The sequence below is a fragment of the Ascaphus truei genome, chromosome 1 (assembly GCF_040206685.1).
Source record: "Ascaphus truei isolate aAscTru1 chromosome 1, aAscTru1.hap1, whole genome shotgun sequence".
Lineage (NCBI taxonomy): Eukaryota > Metazoa > Chordata > Amphibia > Anura > Ascaphidae > Ascaphus > Ascaphus truei.
Genome location: NC_134483.1, coordinates 374,829,411 through 374,845,099, shown reverse-complemented (window position 1 = coordinate 374,845,099; position 15,689 = coordinate 374,829,411). Strand labels below are relative to the sequence as shown.

Below are 15,689 nucleotides of genomic sequence, written 5' to 3'. Positions count from 1 at the left end.
AATACAATTATGTAGAAGTAGGGGATTGATGCTTTAACAAAAAATAAAAGACAAGTATAGGAATTTTATAACCATTTTTGAAAGGCTCACATTTTTTTTCAGTTACAACAAGGAGTACAAGGGAAATATGAATGATTGCCAGTCCCGTTTGCTCCCCCCCAGTGATACGGTAATGAGATTAGGGAGACCCACTCCATGGTAGTAACAAAAGGCACGATGGGAGATGATAAGGGAGAGTTGATGAAGCAATACCTACTACACCCCAGCCCATTTTATTTTTTACCTGAAATGTGGATCTGATCTGCAGTCCTACTATCTACGGTGATCCAATCGGTTCCTGAGATATATTTTTTTTGTATCTATGTTTTACACACAAAAAAAAACCAGACAAATATTGCCTTGGGGTCATTAATCAAATGTCACAACGTCATCTCCCGATGATGTCGAAGCTTTATATTGGCAAGTGACATGAGCCTGATCCCGTCTTGTGTCCGGCAGGAAAATATTCTGGGAACCACAGCAGCTCCAGGATTACCTCGTTGTCAGGATAAACTTCACAAAAGTTACACTATAGTTATAAAATTTCTATATTTTACAAAGGCATGAATCACCTAGTTTTAACCTATTAAACTGTCCCTGTCTGTAGTTCAGTTTGATACTATGTGGGGCTGCTCATTTAATTCACACTAATGAGTAAGAGGAACGTTTGCCCAGTAGAGGTGTTTGTACAGGAATGTTGCTTTATGTGCAGGGGGTTGGGAGATGATAATATTGTATGGTCCCTGTTCTCCGAGTCTGGTTGGAACTCACAATAGAAGACGCCTGAGAAAACTGGCCACCTTCATTCTCAGTGAAGGGGCAACTTATAATAAAGGACCATAGAAAATAACAAGTTGGAATAATACTCATCACTCTGATGCAGAATGGTAATTTTCCAACTCTGCCGGTTCCAACCTCAGAATGGGGCTGGGGGGACGGAGCAAAGAAATGGTAACAAATGTATCTCAGAATCCCATTACTTTGTAATTCTTTGATAAATCTCTGTTAAACAGGTACATAACCCCTCAATATTGAATAGCATATGTGCAGAAGGTCCTACAGACATTTAGTAATATGTCCAAATATAGTGCTATATTTTACCTTCTTTTCTTTGGTTGGGATTATGTTGCCTCTATTCCATTTTCGTTTGTGAACTCATGCTATCCTTTCAACCTCTTTATTGTTGGAGGGACCTGCATCGCACTGAATGAGATAATGAGAATATCTGCAGATGTGTGGGTGGAAGATGAACTCAGAAGACGTAGCCTTCTCTCTGCCGTCTGCTATGGTAGAGTACCCTTGTATAAATCACGTCCTTAGGAAAAGAACCCTTGCATGCCAATTGGGCCTTTAAAATTATAGAAACAAAAGATAAGTGGATTCAGTCAGTTTAGCACAAGAAGTCTTTTGATCTTGATATTTTCTTTTGGGCCTGGATGTAGTAAATCTGTATAATGTTTTATAAGGATACACAAAACTGGTGGCGTATCTCATCTTCCTCTCCCTCCTGCTCAATCATAAGCATTGCTATGTCGTCTCCCATAACTGAGGCTCCACTGGTTACACCCATGTCATTAAATTGCTCCTGCTTCCCCAGCCATTACCACGGGCCCAGATGCAGAGAGGCACAATCTATTATAACATGCAAGCGTGTGGAGAAGCATGTCAATTTGTTGCTGTAAAAAATAGACTGCTTTCATAGCAGCAAGGTAAAAACAAACAAAAAAAATCACTGAACTAAATGACATAATGTAAAATCTTGCCTAGTTTCGTTTTCTAATGCTTTTACTGTGTCCGTGGCCTGCACGGCATTGCCGACAAACAGGCTTTAACCTCTTCACCGCCAAATACGAATCTGATGTCACTATGGCCTGACACACATTGCTATGCATGTACCTGGTGTGCAGTCACTATGGCCTGACACACAGTGCTATGCATTTACCTGGTGTGCAGTCACTATGGCCTGACACACAGTGCTATGCATTTACCTGGTGTGCAGTCACTATGGCCTGACACACAGTGCTATGCATTTACCTGGTGTGCTGTCACTATGGCCTGACACACAGTGCTATGCATTTACCTGGTGTGCTGTAACTATGGCCTGACACACAGTGCTATGCATTTACCTGGTGTACTGACACTATGGCCTGACACACATTGCTATGCATTTACCTGGTGTGCTGTCACTATGGCCTGACACACAGTGCTATGCATTTACCTGGTGTACTGACACTATGGCCTGACACACATTGCTATGCATTTACCTGGTGTGCTGTCACTATGGCCTGACACACAGTGCTATGCATTTACCTGGTGTACTGACACTATGGCCTGACACACATTGCTATGCATTTACCTGGTGTACTAACACTATGGCCTGACACACAGTGCTATGCATGTACCTAGTGTGCTGCCACTATGGCCTGACACACATTGCTATGCATTTACCTGGTGTACTGACACACATTGCTATGCATGTACCTGGTGTGCTGACACTATGGCCTGACACACATTGCTATGCATGTACCTGGTGTGCTGACACTATGGCCTGACACACAGTGCTATGCATGTGCAGACCCCTCTGGCTGCAAATAAATTAAAGCTGCAGTTCCACTGCATGGAATGAATGCATTTGCTACTTATTTTTGTAATATCTGAAGCATCAAGCTACTATGTAAAAGAGTGACAAAGCTAAATGAGTGACGATTGATATGTTTGAAGTGATGTATTTGTGGTTGCGATATGCGGGGCTGCTGCTTTAACCACGTTGCTGGTACAAGAGCCGATAAAAAATAGCGCAACGCTTAAAAAAATAAAATAAAAATCAGATAGTTAAGTATACGAATGTACTCCAACAGAAAAAAGGTATATTGTAAAGTAAATAGATTCTCTTCAACACTTGGGCTTTGTGATAGAAATAAGTTCCATTAGTGACCGTCATTCATACGCAAGTGACAGTTCTTTAAGCACAAACAGGGACTCATTTGAACATGGCAGTGCTGAGCAGCAGTGGCAGCAACTTCTGGTACTGCCTTTTTACCTCTAAATTAAATGCTTTAACATTGACAGGTTTAGTGATCCATATTAAGAATCAACTGTCAGACTGTGTGTGTGTATGTGTGTGTATGTAGTATATATATATACACACACACACACACACACACACACACACACACATATACACACACACACATATACACACACACACACACACACACATATACACACATTAACCTAAGGGCAATATAAAAAAAACCAGTAAATAGTGAGTTGCTGCTCTGATGGCCTTTTCAGACGTTTTCTGTTTCCTCTATGATCCTTATTAGCTACAAGATCTTAAAAGCGTGACACTGTAGGCCACAGTGATAGCCGCCCGCTTGAAAGGATTTTTCCCAGCTCTTGGTGACAAATGTGTCTAGTAAAGAGGAACTTGCATGCTAGCTGCATGGGATAATAATTTACAGCCATGCCACAGCTAGGTTAAAATATAATCTCCTACTGCACTCATTTTATGTACTGTGTGTATGCAGAATTTGTATGCACACTCTCCTAACATCACATACATTTTGTTATGAGCCACCCCCTTATTTTTGCATATTATTATAGATGTTGTTTAATTGTAACGTTACAACATAGACTTTCATTTCTATTTTACAAATAATAATAGTATTTTGTTATAGTAATGAAGGCAGAAGTGGCCATAGAATAATAAAGTTCCACGCCTGACAGAGCTTACATTGTATGCTTTGGCTGATCGACCATATAAAGTGACATGCCTGAAGTCTCTCTGGGGATCTGTAAATCCATCCTGAAATTGGGTCTTTTTTGGAATTGCTTATTAACCAACTAAAGCCCCTCACTTTACAAGGATCTCACCAGCGATGTGTTAAGTGAAACTCTGAGACCAAGTGCAGGTGTCAAGTGATGACACACATCGTACAAACGTTCCCCTCATTCATTGGCTCACTGCCAATAACACTGCTGGCTGCTATAGGGATTTCCAACATCACCAGCATTTCAAACGCAATGTCTCCAGAAACAGGGGCTTCCCAGCGATAAGAAAGGAAATGTCACCTGGTTCAGGTAAAGGGACAACATAAAAAGTCATTTCAGGGGTATATCTGCTTTAATCACTACATCTGCCTTCCTACTTGTAGCTGATTTATATACTGTGTATATATAGTAGCAGGTTGAGTCACACAGAGGAAATATGCAATATACAAAAGAGCTTACAGGACATTGTATGAATAGGAACATGAAAGAGTGAGGTGGGCAGTGTTACTGAGAAGGCAGAAGTTTGTTTGCACGTAACCTTGTCAGCAGACTCAATTACCCTCCAATTCAACGGTCGCAAGCAGAGAGTTTGCATGTTTCCAACTTTAGACTTGTACAGGTATTGCTAATAACCTTTGCGTTTGTGAGAAAAATAAGGAGATTATCTTATATATCACAGCTGTGTACTTAGATCTGAACGTAGAGTTTTGCAGGCGCAATTGGGGGCTTATTAAATAAAGTCCACTAGTGCCGATCGGACACTACCGCACGGAAAAATCGCCATTCAAGTTGATAGGAGTCTTTCGTACAGCACTAGCAGATCCGCACTATCGCATCGCAATGAAGAACTCCCCATGATTGCCTACTCATTTCAGTGCCCAGCGTGTCTCTGCAGTGCGGCTTGTTCATTGGCACCCTAGAAATATATTGCCTGCCTACGCAATGCTTTGCTGACCCCCGTGGCAGTGAAGGGGTTAACCACAGGCGTGTGTAAGAGAACAAATACTGGGCCCCTTGGATGGCTGTGCAAATATAGCCGCTCCACGCAGACAATTTATTAATCTGGTGTGAGAAACACTTATTGGAGCTTTTCATAACGATGTCCAATCCTCACACGTTTCTCAATCTGTATTACTGCTGCTGTGCTGGAAGCATGCCACTCACATTTTCGTAGGGTTTCTCCCTGCCCCAGTTGATGACCTTCCGCAGCACACACCATCCAAGCTGACACTTCTGTAATAGAATCATTGGTAATTTGAAAGTCTTCCTAGCTCCGGGGGCCTCCAAGCACATGGGACATAAGTAGCCAAATGATGTGGGACTGAACGCGGTGAAAACATGTTGACATCTTGTCAAACAAATTGACAAGATCTTAAATATTATCCGTGGAAATGTGTAGCTAGAGATATAAATGTGATTCTTCTGGGTCGTGGTTTAGCAAAATCTTTAGAGATGCGTTTTCTCGCTTTGAATAAACAGATGTACAGTAAGAGAGAACTGCAACAAATTACACATTACCCTTTGTCACCCCTTCGATATGTGCTTTTTTTGTTTCAAACCGGAGATGGAGTGGAAGCCGTGGAATACATTAACTTGCTTTGACTTCACATTTTCACCAGATATTTTTGAACTAAGATCTCTTAGCGAGGATCTGGAAAAGTAACTTGTGTCTTCTGTCTAGAGACAAACAAAACAAATCATGCTAAAAACAGGATTTCATGTTGTGCTGCTGGGGGGTGGGGAGGAGGATTCAGTGTAATATTTCAATTAACCCAATTAATTTCAATTCAACGGGTATATTTATGTAGCCCTGGTAAGAAATAGGGCTATAGTTCTATCCTCCTCCTGGTATAATCCCTGGTAAGGGCAGGTTGCCAGGAGTTCTCATGGGTTTCCCCCACTTCAAGCACTGCCCTGAGTGGTGGAGGTAGGTCACCTGACCCTGTGTCAAAGCAAGAGACACAGGGGCGGTGCCTGCTGAGATCATAAAAGAGCAGTGCATTTCCTATTTAGTGTGTGTGTTCTGTCAGTCTGACAGTAGTGATAGTGAGTTAGGAGGAGAGGAGTGATCAGCTCATGAGTAGAGCTGATCTAGCTACAGTTAATGAGGTGGAACCAAATACCTCTCACCCTGCGTAGGGGGTGAGGGAAGAGCTAGCCCCACTCTGGATGCCTTTGGTCCAGAGTGGTGGCAGGGAACATCACAAGGGAGAACAGTTAGTGGACTGTGCATCAACTGTACATGTCAGCTGCTGCTGCTGCCCAAGAGAATAAAGAGACTGCTGCTTTTAAAGATAATTCTTGTGTGAGACTGGAATCTCTCATCCCTGTGGGGAATCTCTGTGGTAAGGATTCCACCCCGCATTCCTGGGGTTTACTATAGATGGAGGCGCTGCACCATTGAACCAGAATGAAGGCATCCACCCCAGTAACCTTTTCCTGTTATCCCCCATGTCATCGCGGGATACTCAGGCCCTCCTGTTGCCAGCAGGTATGCACCACAAAGAGACACCTAGCCAGACCCCAGAACACCTTAAGGGACCCGATCTGCGATTAAGGGGGGGAAGATGGGCTAGATTTATTTATTATGTAAGACTGAATTGTACACTGTGCTGTTCACTCATTTTTGCTCTGCTGAAAAGAACTTGCTATATAATTACAGATACCTGAGACACAAGTAGATGCAGTGTATTGTACACAAGTTGCACATGGATACAGGCAGCTTGTTTCAGATTTTCCTATTTCTTACACTGTTACCTTCTCTCTGGTGTAATTAATGCATGTGCCTAGCATATGGCAAAATGTCACTCGTTACGACTTTCTGTTTAAAAAAATAAATAAATATATATCCATAATATATATATGTGTGTGTGTGTGTGTGTGTGTGTGTGTGTGTGTGTGTGTGTGTGTGTGTGTGTGTGTGTGTGTGTGTGTGTGTGTGTGTGTGTGTGTGTGCACATGTGAGCTTACATTTGAGTTAATGCTGCAGACAAGCAATATCCTACATGTTTTTTTTTTAATAAATCAGTTCTGTACTATGAGAAAATACTTTTAGCATTTTTTAAAAACAACTCTGAATGACACTTTTAATGTATTATAATGTAACAATCATTTTTTGTTTCTTTAGCAACCATTTTGTCACACCCCCTTTCTCTTCTGAAACAGACCCACCATTTTGAGCACAGCCTTTTTAGTGAACCCCCGAGTCGAATCATCGTCATTCGATCACAGGAGAACAGATCAATCGGCAACTTAGCTAATTACTTATCATTCGGTGGATTGTATTGATGCACATATTAAAGGAGAAAAAAATAAAAAATATATATATATTTTTTAAATGGCAGCTTGGACGGCTGCTTTAAGAATATGCAATGTCTACACTTACCCTCAGACTATCTACTAATCTGAAAATGAAATGATCATTGTGTTGCAGTTTGCAGGAGAAATGTATAACCTTATGCGCAGAATATGAGAGAGAAAAGGATCGGAAGGTGCTTTGTGATACAAAGTTTGCGTCCTATTCTTAGCTAAGAGCATACAAATGTTCAGGTGAAAAGGTTTTTGTGCAGATCGTGAGATAAGATTGTAGATGTGGAATTCTTGCCCCTGCCACAAAACACTCCACTGTCAGAGAAGAATGCAGCGCAGTGCATTGTGAGCCTCTCGCAGCAAAGATGTTAAGGACTAAAAAAAGAAAGGAATATTAAATACACCTCAAATCCCATAGGTTTAAAGATCCATTGGAATATTTGATTTCTCTGTTCATCTTTGTTTATTGATTATCGCTTCAGTGCTGTTGGCGCCTGCAGCCACTTCCCGTAGTGCTGAACAAGTCACATAACGTGCTGTAAAGCAGTAGTACCTACCATAGATGGGTGGTTTTATATTGAAATATAAGCCCTTTTCCATTTTCCCTATTTCATATTTGTTTTGTTTTTTAAACAAAAAGGTAAAGAGCACATCAGTATGCCACCAAGAATTTAAAAAGTCCAGCACTTAAAAAAAAAAAATGTAAACAAATATTACCGAGTTCTTGTTCATTACGTATAAAAACTAACACACAGCACAGATTTCTGCTTTCACATGTAAAAAAAGAAAGGGGGCTTCTTTAGCAAACGATAGACTTTACAAATAGCTTAGTCATGCCACCCTAATGCGTCGGGCACCCATGTACGAGGTCAATGCTAAAAAGAGATCACGTGTGTGTATGGTCATGTCCGCGGCAGATTTGCATGGCGAGGTTTATTTTTACCAGATGCCATTAGACACTGAATGTGCAGCGCACGAGTACAACATTGTAACATTTGCTGCAAAAATAACCAAACATTTAAATGCAAGTTTTCTGGGCTGCTAAACCCTTTCTTGATTCTTTTCCTTAATGACCAAATAAGTGAAATAATCAAAACAAGTGTCGTCCAGAACGCCGTCTTCTTGCAGGCGGTCTCAATTTATCTTTGCATTTTACTGGAGATCTAAACCAGGAGTCCTTTTTTTAAACAGTTGAATGGGTCCCCTGACCGTCCTATTTCCCTAAAGGTTGTACTCCGTTTACGGGAGTTAAAGGGCGATACAGGTTGCCTTTTTATTGTTTTAATAGATGCAGCGGTTGCTTAGCTTTGAAGAAATGTAATTGCCTAAGCTGCCGATCGATCGGCACAGATCCGGCTTCCCCGGGCTCACACTGTGGCTGCCTATTTCAAAAGAGGAAGTGCTGTGCTTTTCTAAAGGGTTGCTATAGCAACTCAAGGAAGCTTAATACTCATTATAAAGAGCACGGGGGATTTAAAAAAAAACGCAGTAAGTGTTATATAATACTACACAAGTGAAAAAAAAAAGTTGTATTTTTAACGTATTGCTGCTTTAAAAGACAAACCTCATATTTTTCTTTTAGGTTTTCACCATGTCTGTGTACCTATTGTAGCAAAGAGGTTCCAAAAAAGATCAGTGAGAATGTTGGCAGTGAGCACATTCTATACACAAGTAGCATTAAAAGCCACAACATCAAATGTTATTGAGCCTCAAATGTCCACATGCTGCACATCGCTGCATTAACCCTCTCAATGCCTTTGTACTTGCTCACTCTGCATGATACTGAAGGCTTCTCAGGAAGCCAATGGTTTTAGCCTCGTAGGAAAGGAAAATCTAGGGGAAATGAATAGAGTTTCCACCGCCACGGTGTTCAATAAACTGTTCTCTGTTTTGTTTCCCTCACAGGCATTTTCTATTCAAAACCGGAACAGGGACAACCCCACTGTTCAGCACTGCTACACCGGGATACACAATGGCATCTGGCACTGTTTATACACCTCCCACCCGACCACTTCCTCGGAACACCCTATCAAGAAGTGCTTTTAAATTCAAAAAGTCATCAAAGTACTGTAGCTGGAAATGCACGGCACTCTGTGCTGTAGGGGTATCAATACTACTGGCAATACTACTATCCTATTTCATAGGTAAGAAAAGCATGTCCTTTTTGCATTGATGTCTTATTTAGTGGACAGCAACCGGTGTGATAAAACTGCATTGCAGGTTCACGCCATCACAGGAAACTCTCCTCTTTTTAGCTTGTATACGAATATAGGGGGATCTGTGTCTTCGCAACTGGTGTTATATTACAACCACGTTCATATCTATTGGATGTTAAATAATGAGTCTACCAATAAATGAGTGTTGACTGCCGTGGGGTCTATTGAAGAAAGGGCTTATTCATTCACAAGAAATCTATTGGCCATTTCTACGTATTCACAAGGTTTTGGGACCTTTTGTTGTCCGCTTAGAAATCAAAAGGGAGGGTGAGTTTTGATAATAAAATGCTGGGATTCTCTTCATCAAAAGAGATGCAACTAATATGTTACTAGGCCATATTTGCGAGGCACTGCTGCTGCCTACAATGACAGCTACAGGCGTTGGGACAGCTTCGACTTGACAGTCACTGAGTTTTGCACTAGATACATTTCTATGGCTAGCCCCTTGGTATCCTTTTTGGTGTGGGAGGACCTTGGTAACCCTCTGGGTAGCTTTAAGGGGTTGCAAATGTAGGCCGTAGCTGGAAAATGCTTAAAGATCTGCCTTCACACCATTCTGACCAGTTCTCCTTTATTTCTCACTGTTTGGTTTCCACTGTGGAAGAGAACTGTGACGTTCTGCCCCAAGAGGATAAGATCACCCAGGGAGCAATGAGGAATATCGGCCCAGCATTGGGTGCTGTAGTACCTGAATGGCACATAAAACTCTTCTTACACCTACTTGAAAGCAGCTGTTCCCCCCAGATGCCTATATGAGTTTATCTCATATACGGATAGATCCGCAGAGCTTTACATGTTTTATCGTGACTTTACTGCCATATAACGTATTGACAGGCGTAACGCATATTCACAAAGGTAATTAGCGTTACGATGCCCTGACGTTAACCAGAGAAATATCGGATCGCTAACTTTTAACAGACGTCTGGCTTACTCGTATGCAAATCATAAGCTAATGAGCCAATACCCTAACATCGCATATCCACAAACCTCCATTAATGTTAGCGCAGGGAAATAACGCTATGATAATTAGGTCACACCAAAACCTGCCATTACTCGCCTACCTACGGACCATGATTTATTTATTTATTTATAAAATATATTTTACCAGGAAGTAATACATTGAGAGTTACTTCTCGTTTTCAAGTATGTCCTGGGCACAGAGTAAAACAAAATAATACATGGTTACAAATACAGTTACATAAATGAACAAGGTATACATTATATACAAGACATTGCATGCACAGTTAAAGAAAATATATATTATGAGCGTATGAAACAGTTACAGACCAGATTAAAGTGTGAGACAGCCTTAGATTTGAAAGAACTTAAGCTGGTGGTGGATATGAGAGTCTCTGGTAGGTTGTTCCAGTTTTGGGGTGCACGGAAGGAGAAGGAGGAACGTCCGGATACTTTGTTGAGTCTTGGGACCATGAATAGTCTTTTGGAGTCTGATCTCAGGTGATAGGTACTGCATGTGGTAGGGGTGAGGAGCTTGTTCAGGTAGCTGGGTAGCTTGCCCAGAAAGTATTTGAGGGTGAGACAGGAAAGGTGAACTTTGCGCCTAGACTCGAGTGATGACCAATCTAGTTCTTTGAGCATTTCGCAGTGATGTGTGTTGTAGTTGCATTGGAGAACAAAACGACAAATTGAATTGTAGAGGGTGTCAAGTTTGCTAAGGTGGGTTTGAGGAGTCGAGCCATATACTATGTCTCCATAGTCAATAATTGACATTAGCATCTGCTGTGCGATACGCTTTCTGACCAGGAGACTTAGGGAGGATTTGTTCCTGTAAAGTACCCCTAGTTTGGCATAGGTCTTGGTTGTCAGGGTATCAATGTGCATCCCGAATGTTAAGTGGGAGTCAAACCATAAGCCCAGGTATTTAAAACTAGTGACAGGTGTTAGGCCTTGCCCCCGCTGCATGCTGCAGCGTCCGCTGTGGCGGACGCTGCGCTCACCAGAGCCCTCCCCGCAACGGCGCCGGGCCCGCTGCGAGGGGGGGCCGCAGCGCTCGCGCGAGAGCTACTCCTGCTCTCAATAGAATTGAGAGAAGGAACTCGCGTCGAGCGGCTAGGCACGCCCCCCGGCGGTTCAGCCAATGAGGGCGAACCTGCCGGGTGACGTCATGGCCGCGCCCCCGTCACTCCTCCGGCACGCCCCCCCCCCCCCGGTCTCTGCTCCTGCAGTGAGCTGCAGACCGGGGAATCGCCGGAACGCGCAGCCGAAAGCGCGGGCGCGCATGAGAGCGCCGTGACCGGGGCCTTAGCCTTAGGGTGGTGGTAGCGTTGGTTCTAATCAGGAGCTCAGTCACTGGAAGCTTTACAAATTTAGTCTTGGTCCCAAATACCATTGTTACAGTCTTGTCAGTGTTTAAAAACAGTTTGTTTTGGGAAATCCAGTTTTCGAGTCTCAAAAAGTCAGACTGAAGTATGTGTTGAAGGTCAGAGAGGCTATGGCTGTGTGCATATAGGATTGTGTCATCTGCATACATGTGTATTGAGGCTTCCTTACAAGCTGATTATTAGCGCGTTATTTCTGGGAGTAGCTTACAAGCAAAAAGGACAGGTCTGAAGTGCTACCAAAATTATTCTGAATTACAAAAAGGTACGTGTTGTACAAATATATACTGCATATTATGGATCATATAAATGTCTGAAACACATCAAGAGATGCATCATATAATCTGCCATGAAGTTCGTGTAATAAACTATACTATGGTTTTTAGTGATTAAAGTGAATGTAGAATACGTTTGTGTTACCTAATATGGTATATAATCTTGACTGTTTTAAGTACGGGTGCACAATAATGCATACGGGTGCACAATAATTACCAAGATACAGAAGTAGTATTGTATTGTACAGTATGTCTTTATTGATATAGCGCAAAAAGTGTACTCAGCGCTTCACAAAGAACACAGTACAGGGAATTCTAATTATACAGTAAGTGCAGCAAAATCAGACAATAGGAAAGATTAAAGTAGCAAACAAAACAGTTACTTCACTGTGTCCGAACAATAACTGGAAAACAACTGTACAGGTCAAATAACAAGAACAATATTTACCGTCAGTAACGTATGTGTGTTAATTAGAACGGGCGTTATAGTTTTGGCAATGTGCATGTGCTGTGTATTGGTTAGTGCATCTCTGCACAACAAAAATCCCTGTTAATACAGCTAATTTAACGATGCTAGTTTGCTGATGGGACATTGTTTTACATATCATTAGCTTTGCGGATACCCGTTAAACTGAGGAACACACACGGACGTTTCCTGTTTAGGTAACATCACTTTAGTAGCCCAAATTTAATGGCCCTCTGTGGATCTGCCCCATTATGTTAGTATCTTGCCCCCTGAACATGTCCTGCTCTTAAAACAAATATATATGTTTTTTAGTGTTACAATAAATGTGACCTTCATCTCCAGCATCGGAGGTTACCATGGTAAACTTGAGACTGCACTAGACTCTGGGGAGCGCTCCTTTACCCTCCTGGACACAAGCTATTTTTAGCACTTATATTTCTTGTACAGAGCACAAGATTTAAAAAAAAACCCATAAAAACAGAGCTGGAAAGGGCAAAAAGAGAGGTAAAGTAAGTAAAAAATAGAATGAAAAAATAATAGCAACCTGCGTGAATTAATGCTTGAAGATGCAATCCTTTCTACACAGGATTGTTTTTTGCATCTTAGTAAAGGAGTTGTGTGCTGGAAAACATAAGTCTATTGAGAATTACCAATTTGTTCCAACTCAGCTGCCAGAAATAGCCTATAGCCATCTTCTTCTATCCCTTGTTACAACCTACTTTTGCGGATCTCTACTATCAAAATAAAGCTTGTTCTTGTAAGAATAGCAACTTGGGACTCGGGGGTGATGGACTTCATCAAATTATGCAAACCGTAAATAAATAGATAAATAATAGCAAAAATAGATATATATCCTTTGTTTTATTTGCACCATTAATTTGTGCTCCCATTTTTAAATGTTGATAATTCTTATGAAAGTATACTATTAAGAATATAGATGAAAAAGGCTCTTATGGGACTTTTGCCTAATTTTTTAAGCAGAATATTTTAATGATTCCACATGTTCCCCTCCTCATCAGCTTCTCCCGACATGTTCCCCTCCTCACCAGCTTCTCCCGACATGTTCCCCTCCTCACCAGCTTCTCCCGACATGTTCCCCTCCTCATCAGCTTCTCCCGACATGTTCCCCTCCTCACCAGCTTCTCCCGACATGTTCCCCTCCTCACCAGCTTCTCCCGACATGTTCCCCTCCTCATCAGCTTCTCCCGACATGTTCCCCTCCTCACCAGCTTCTCCCGACATGTTCCCCTCCTCACCAGCTTCTCCCGACATGTTCACCTCCTCACCAGCTTCTCCTGACATGTTCCCCTCCTCACCAGCTTCTCCCGACATGTTCCCCTCCTCACTAGCTTCTCCCGACATGTTCCCCTCCTCACTAGCTTCTCCCGACATGTTCCCCTCCTCACCAGCTTCTCCCGACATGTTCCCCTCCTCACCAGCTTCTACCGACATGTTCCCCTCCTCACCAGCTTCTCCCGACATGTTCCCCTCCTCACCAGCTTCTCCCGACATGTTCCCCTCCTCACCAGCTTCTCCCGACATGTTCCCCTCCTCACTAGCTTCTCCCGACATGTTCCCCTCCTCACTAGCTTCTCCCGACATGTTCCCCTCCTCACCTGTTTCTTCCCCACATGTTCCCTGTTTCTCCCCCACATGCTCCCTATCTCACCTGTTTCTCCCCAAATGCTCCCCTCCTCACATGTCTCTTCCCCACATGCTCCCCTCCTCACCAGCTTCTCCCCTACATGCTTTCCTCTTTTCCAGCTTCTCCACATTTTCCCCTCCTCACCTGCTTCTCCTTCACATGCTCCCCTCCTCTCTATCTTCTCCCCCACATTTGACCCTCAGCACCTTGCTTCTCCCTAAAATGCTCCCCTCTTATACAGCTTCTCCCCTACATACTTTTCTTTTTACTTGCTTCTCCTTCAAATGCCTCTCTCTTAACCTGCTTCTCCTACATGCCCCCTTTCTCTCACTCTCCCCCATTCTCTCTCACGCTCCCCACTCTCTTTCTACCCCCATTCTGTCTCACTGTCCCCCTTTCTCTCTCCTCGTTTCCGAGTGTCCGGGGGTCCTGGGGTGGTTCCTGCGGGTGTCCGGGAGTCCTCGGGTGTTCCCACAGGTGTCCCCGCTGGCCTGAGGTCTGTCCTGTGTCTAAAAAAAATAAAATATGCAATACATTCAAATAAATATACCCCCCACACTCCCAATACATACAGTACAGTAATGGGCAAAATTACTATTATCCAGATATGGATAGTAGTGCATTTGCCCATTTAAAATAAAGTAAATAAAACTTGCAATTACCCCTGCCAGCCTGCCAGGATGAAGGCCGTCCTCATCCTCATCACTGTCCTTGTCCTCCATTGCCAGCAGGAATACAATAAAAATACAATCTAATGGCCCCTAACCCCTTAATCACCTTATCGGTTAATAACTGCTATAGTAATTAAGGGGTTAACCCATCCTCCCCCACAACCCACCCAGGAGGTCTAACCATCCTCCCCAGGCAACTGCCTCCATCTCCACCCATGCATTGGTACAGTGGAAACATCATCCCCATTAACACTATAGCAATAAATGGTGAAGTTAAAAAAAAAGAGGCCCAAAATAAAACACATTACAAATGCCAATAAACCAATTAATTGGCACAGTGGTACATCATGGCCATATAATATGGGAATGATTGACCATTATCACAGCCAATAGTCAATGTAACAGGGACTTACCACTGTTTGAGAAAAACTGTCTCTAAATCCAGCAGTGTGTTGGTTAATTGCACCGGCATCAAATGAGGCTGCACAGGATTTTATACGGTCACATTTGAGTGAGAAATGGTTCTCACGCCATCTGATTGGCTGGGATAACCATGTCACTATTTTTTTTATAAGTGACGTCATGTAAAGGGAGTGAAGCCAGCCAATCAGAATGGCTGTGCTTCCTTTCCCTTTAAGATGATGTCACAAAAACCAACATGGTTGCCGTCACTTGTTACTTCAGCCAAGCAGATTGTGAGATGTATATCCCCAATCTGATTGGTTGTAGTAGACCATGTGACAGAGTCAATTTTTTAGAAAGGATGTGACGGCATCCAAAGGGAGTCACATGGTTTTCTACAACCAATCAGATTGGGGATATACATCTCACAATCTGATTGGCTGAAATAACATGTGACTGTGGCCATGAGGGTTTGGTGATGTCATGTTAAAGGGAAAGGAAGCACAGCCTTTCTGATTGGCTGGCTTCCCTCCCTTTACATGACGTCACAGTA

The 15,689-nt window shown here is 42.6% G+C and overlaps 1 protein-coding gene across 16 annotated transcripts in view; it reads left to right on the top strand.

Annotated features, from left to right (window-relative positions):
- Positions 1 to 15,689, top strand: part of TENM3 (teneurin transmembrane protein 3) — an 816,371-nt gene that overhangs the window by 651,442 nt on the left and 149,240 nt on the right. For all 16 annotated transcript variants that reach the window (XM_075610837.1, XM_075610771.1, XM_075610754.1 and 13 more), the window contains one exon: positions 9,028 to 9,266. In XM_075610837.1, the coding sequence (XP_075466952.1) occupies positions 9,028 to 9,266 (239 nt within the window). The remainder of the gene's footprint in view (positions 1 to 9,027; positions 9,267 to 15,689) is intronic.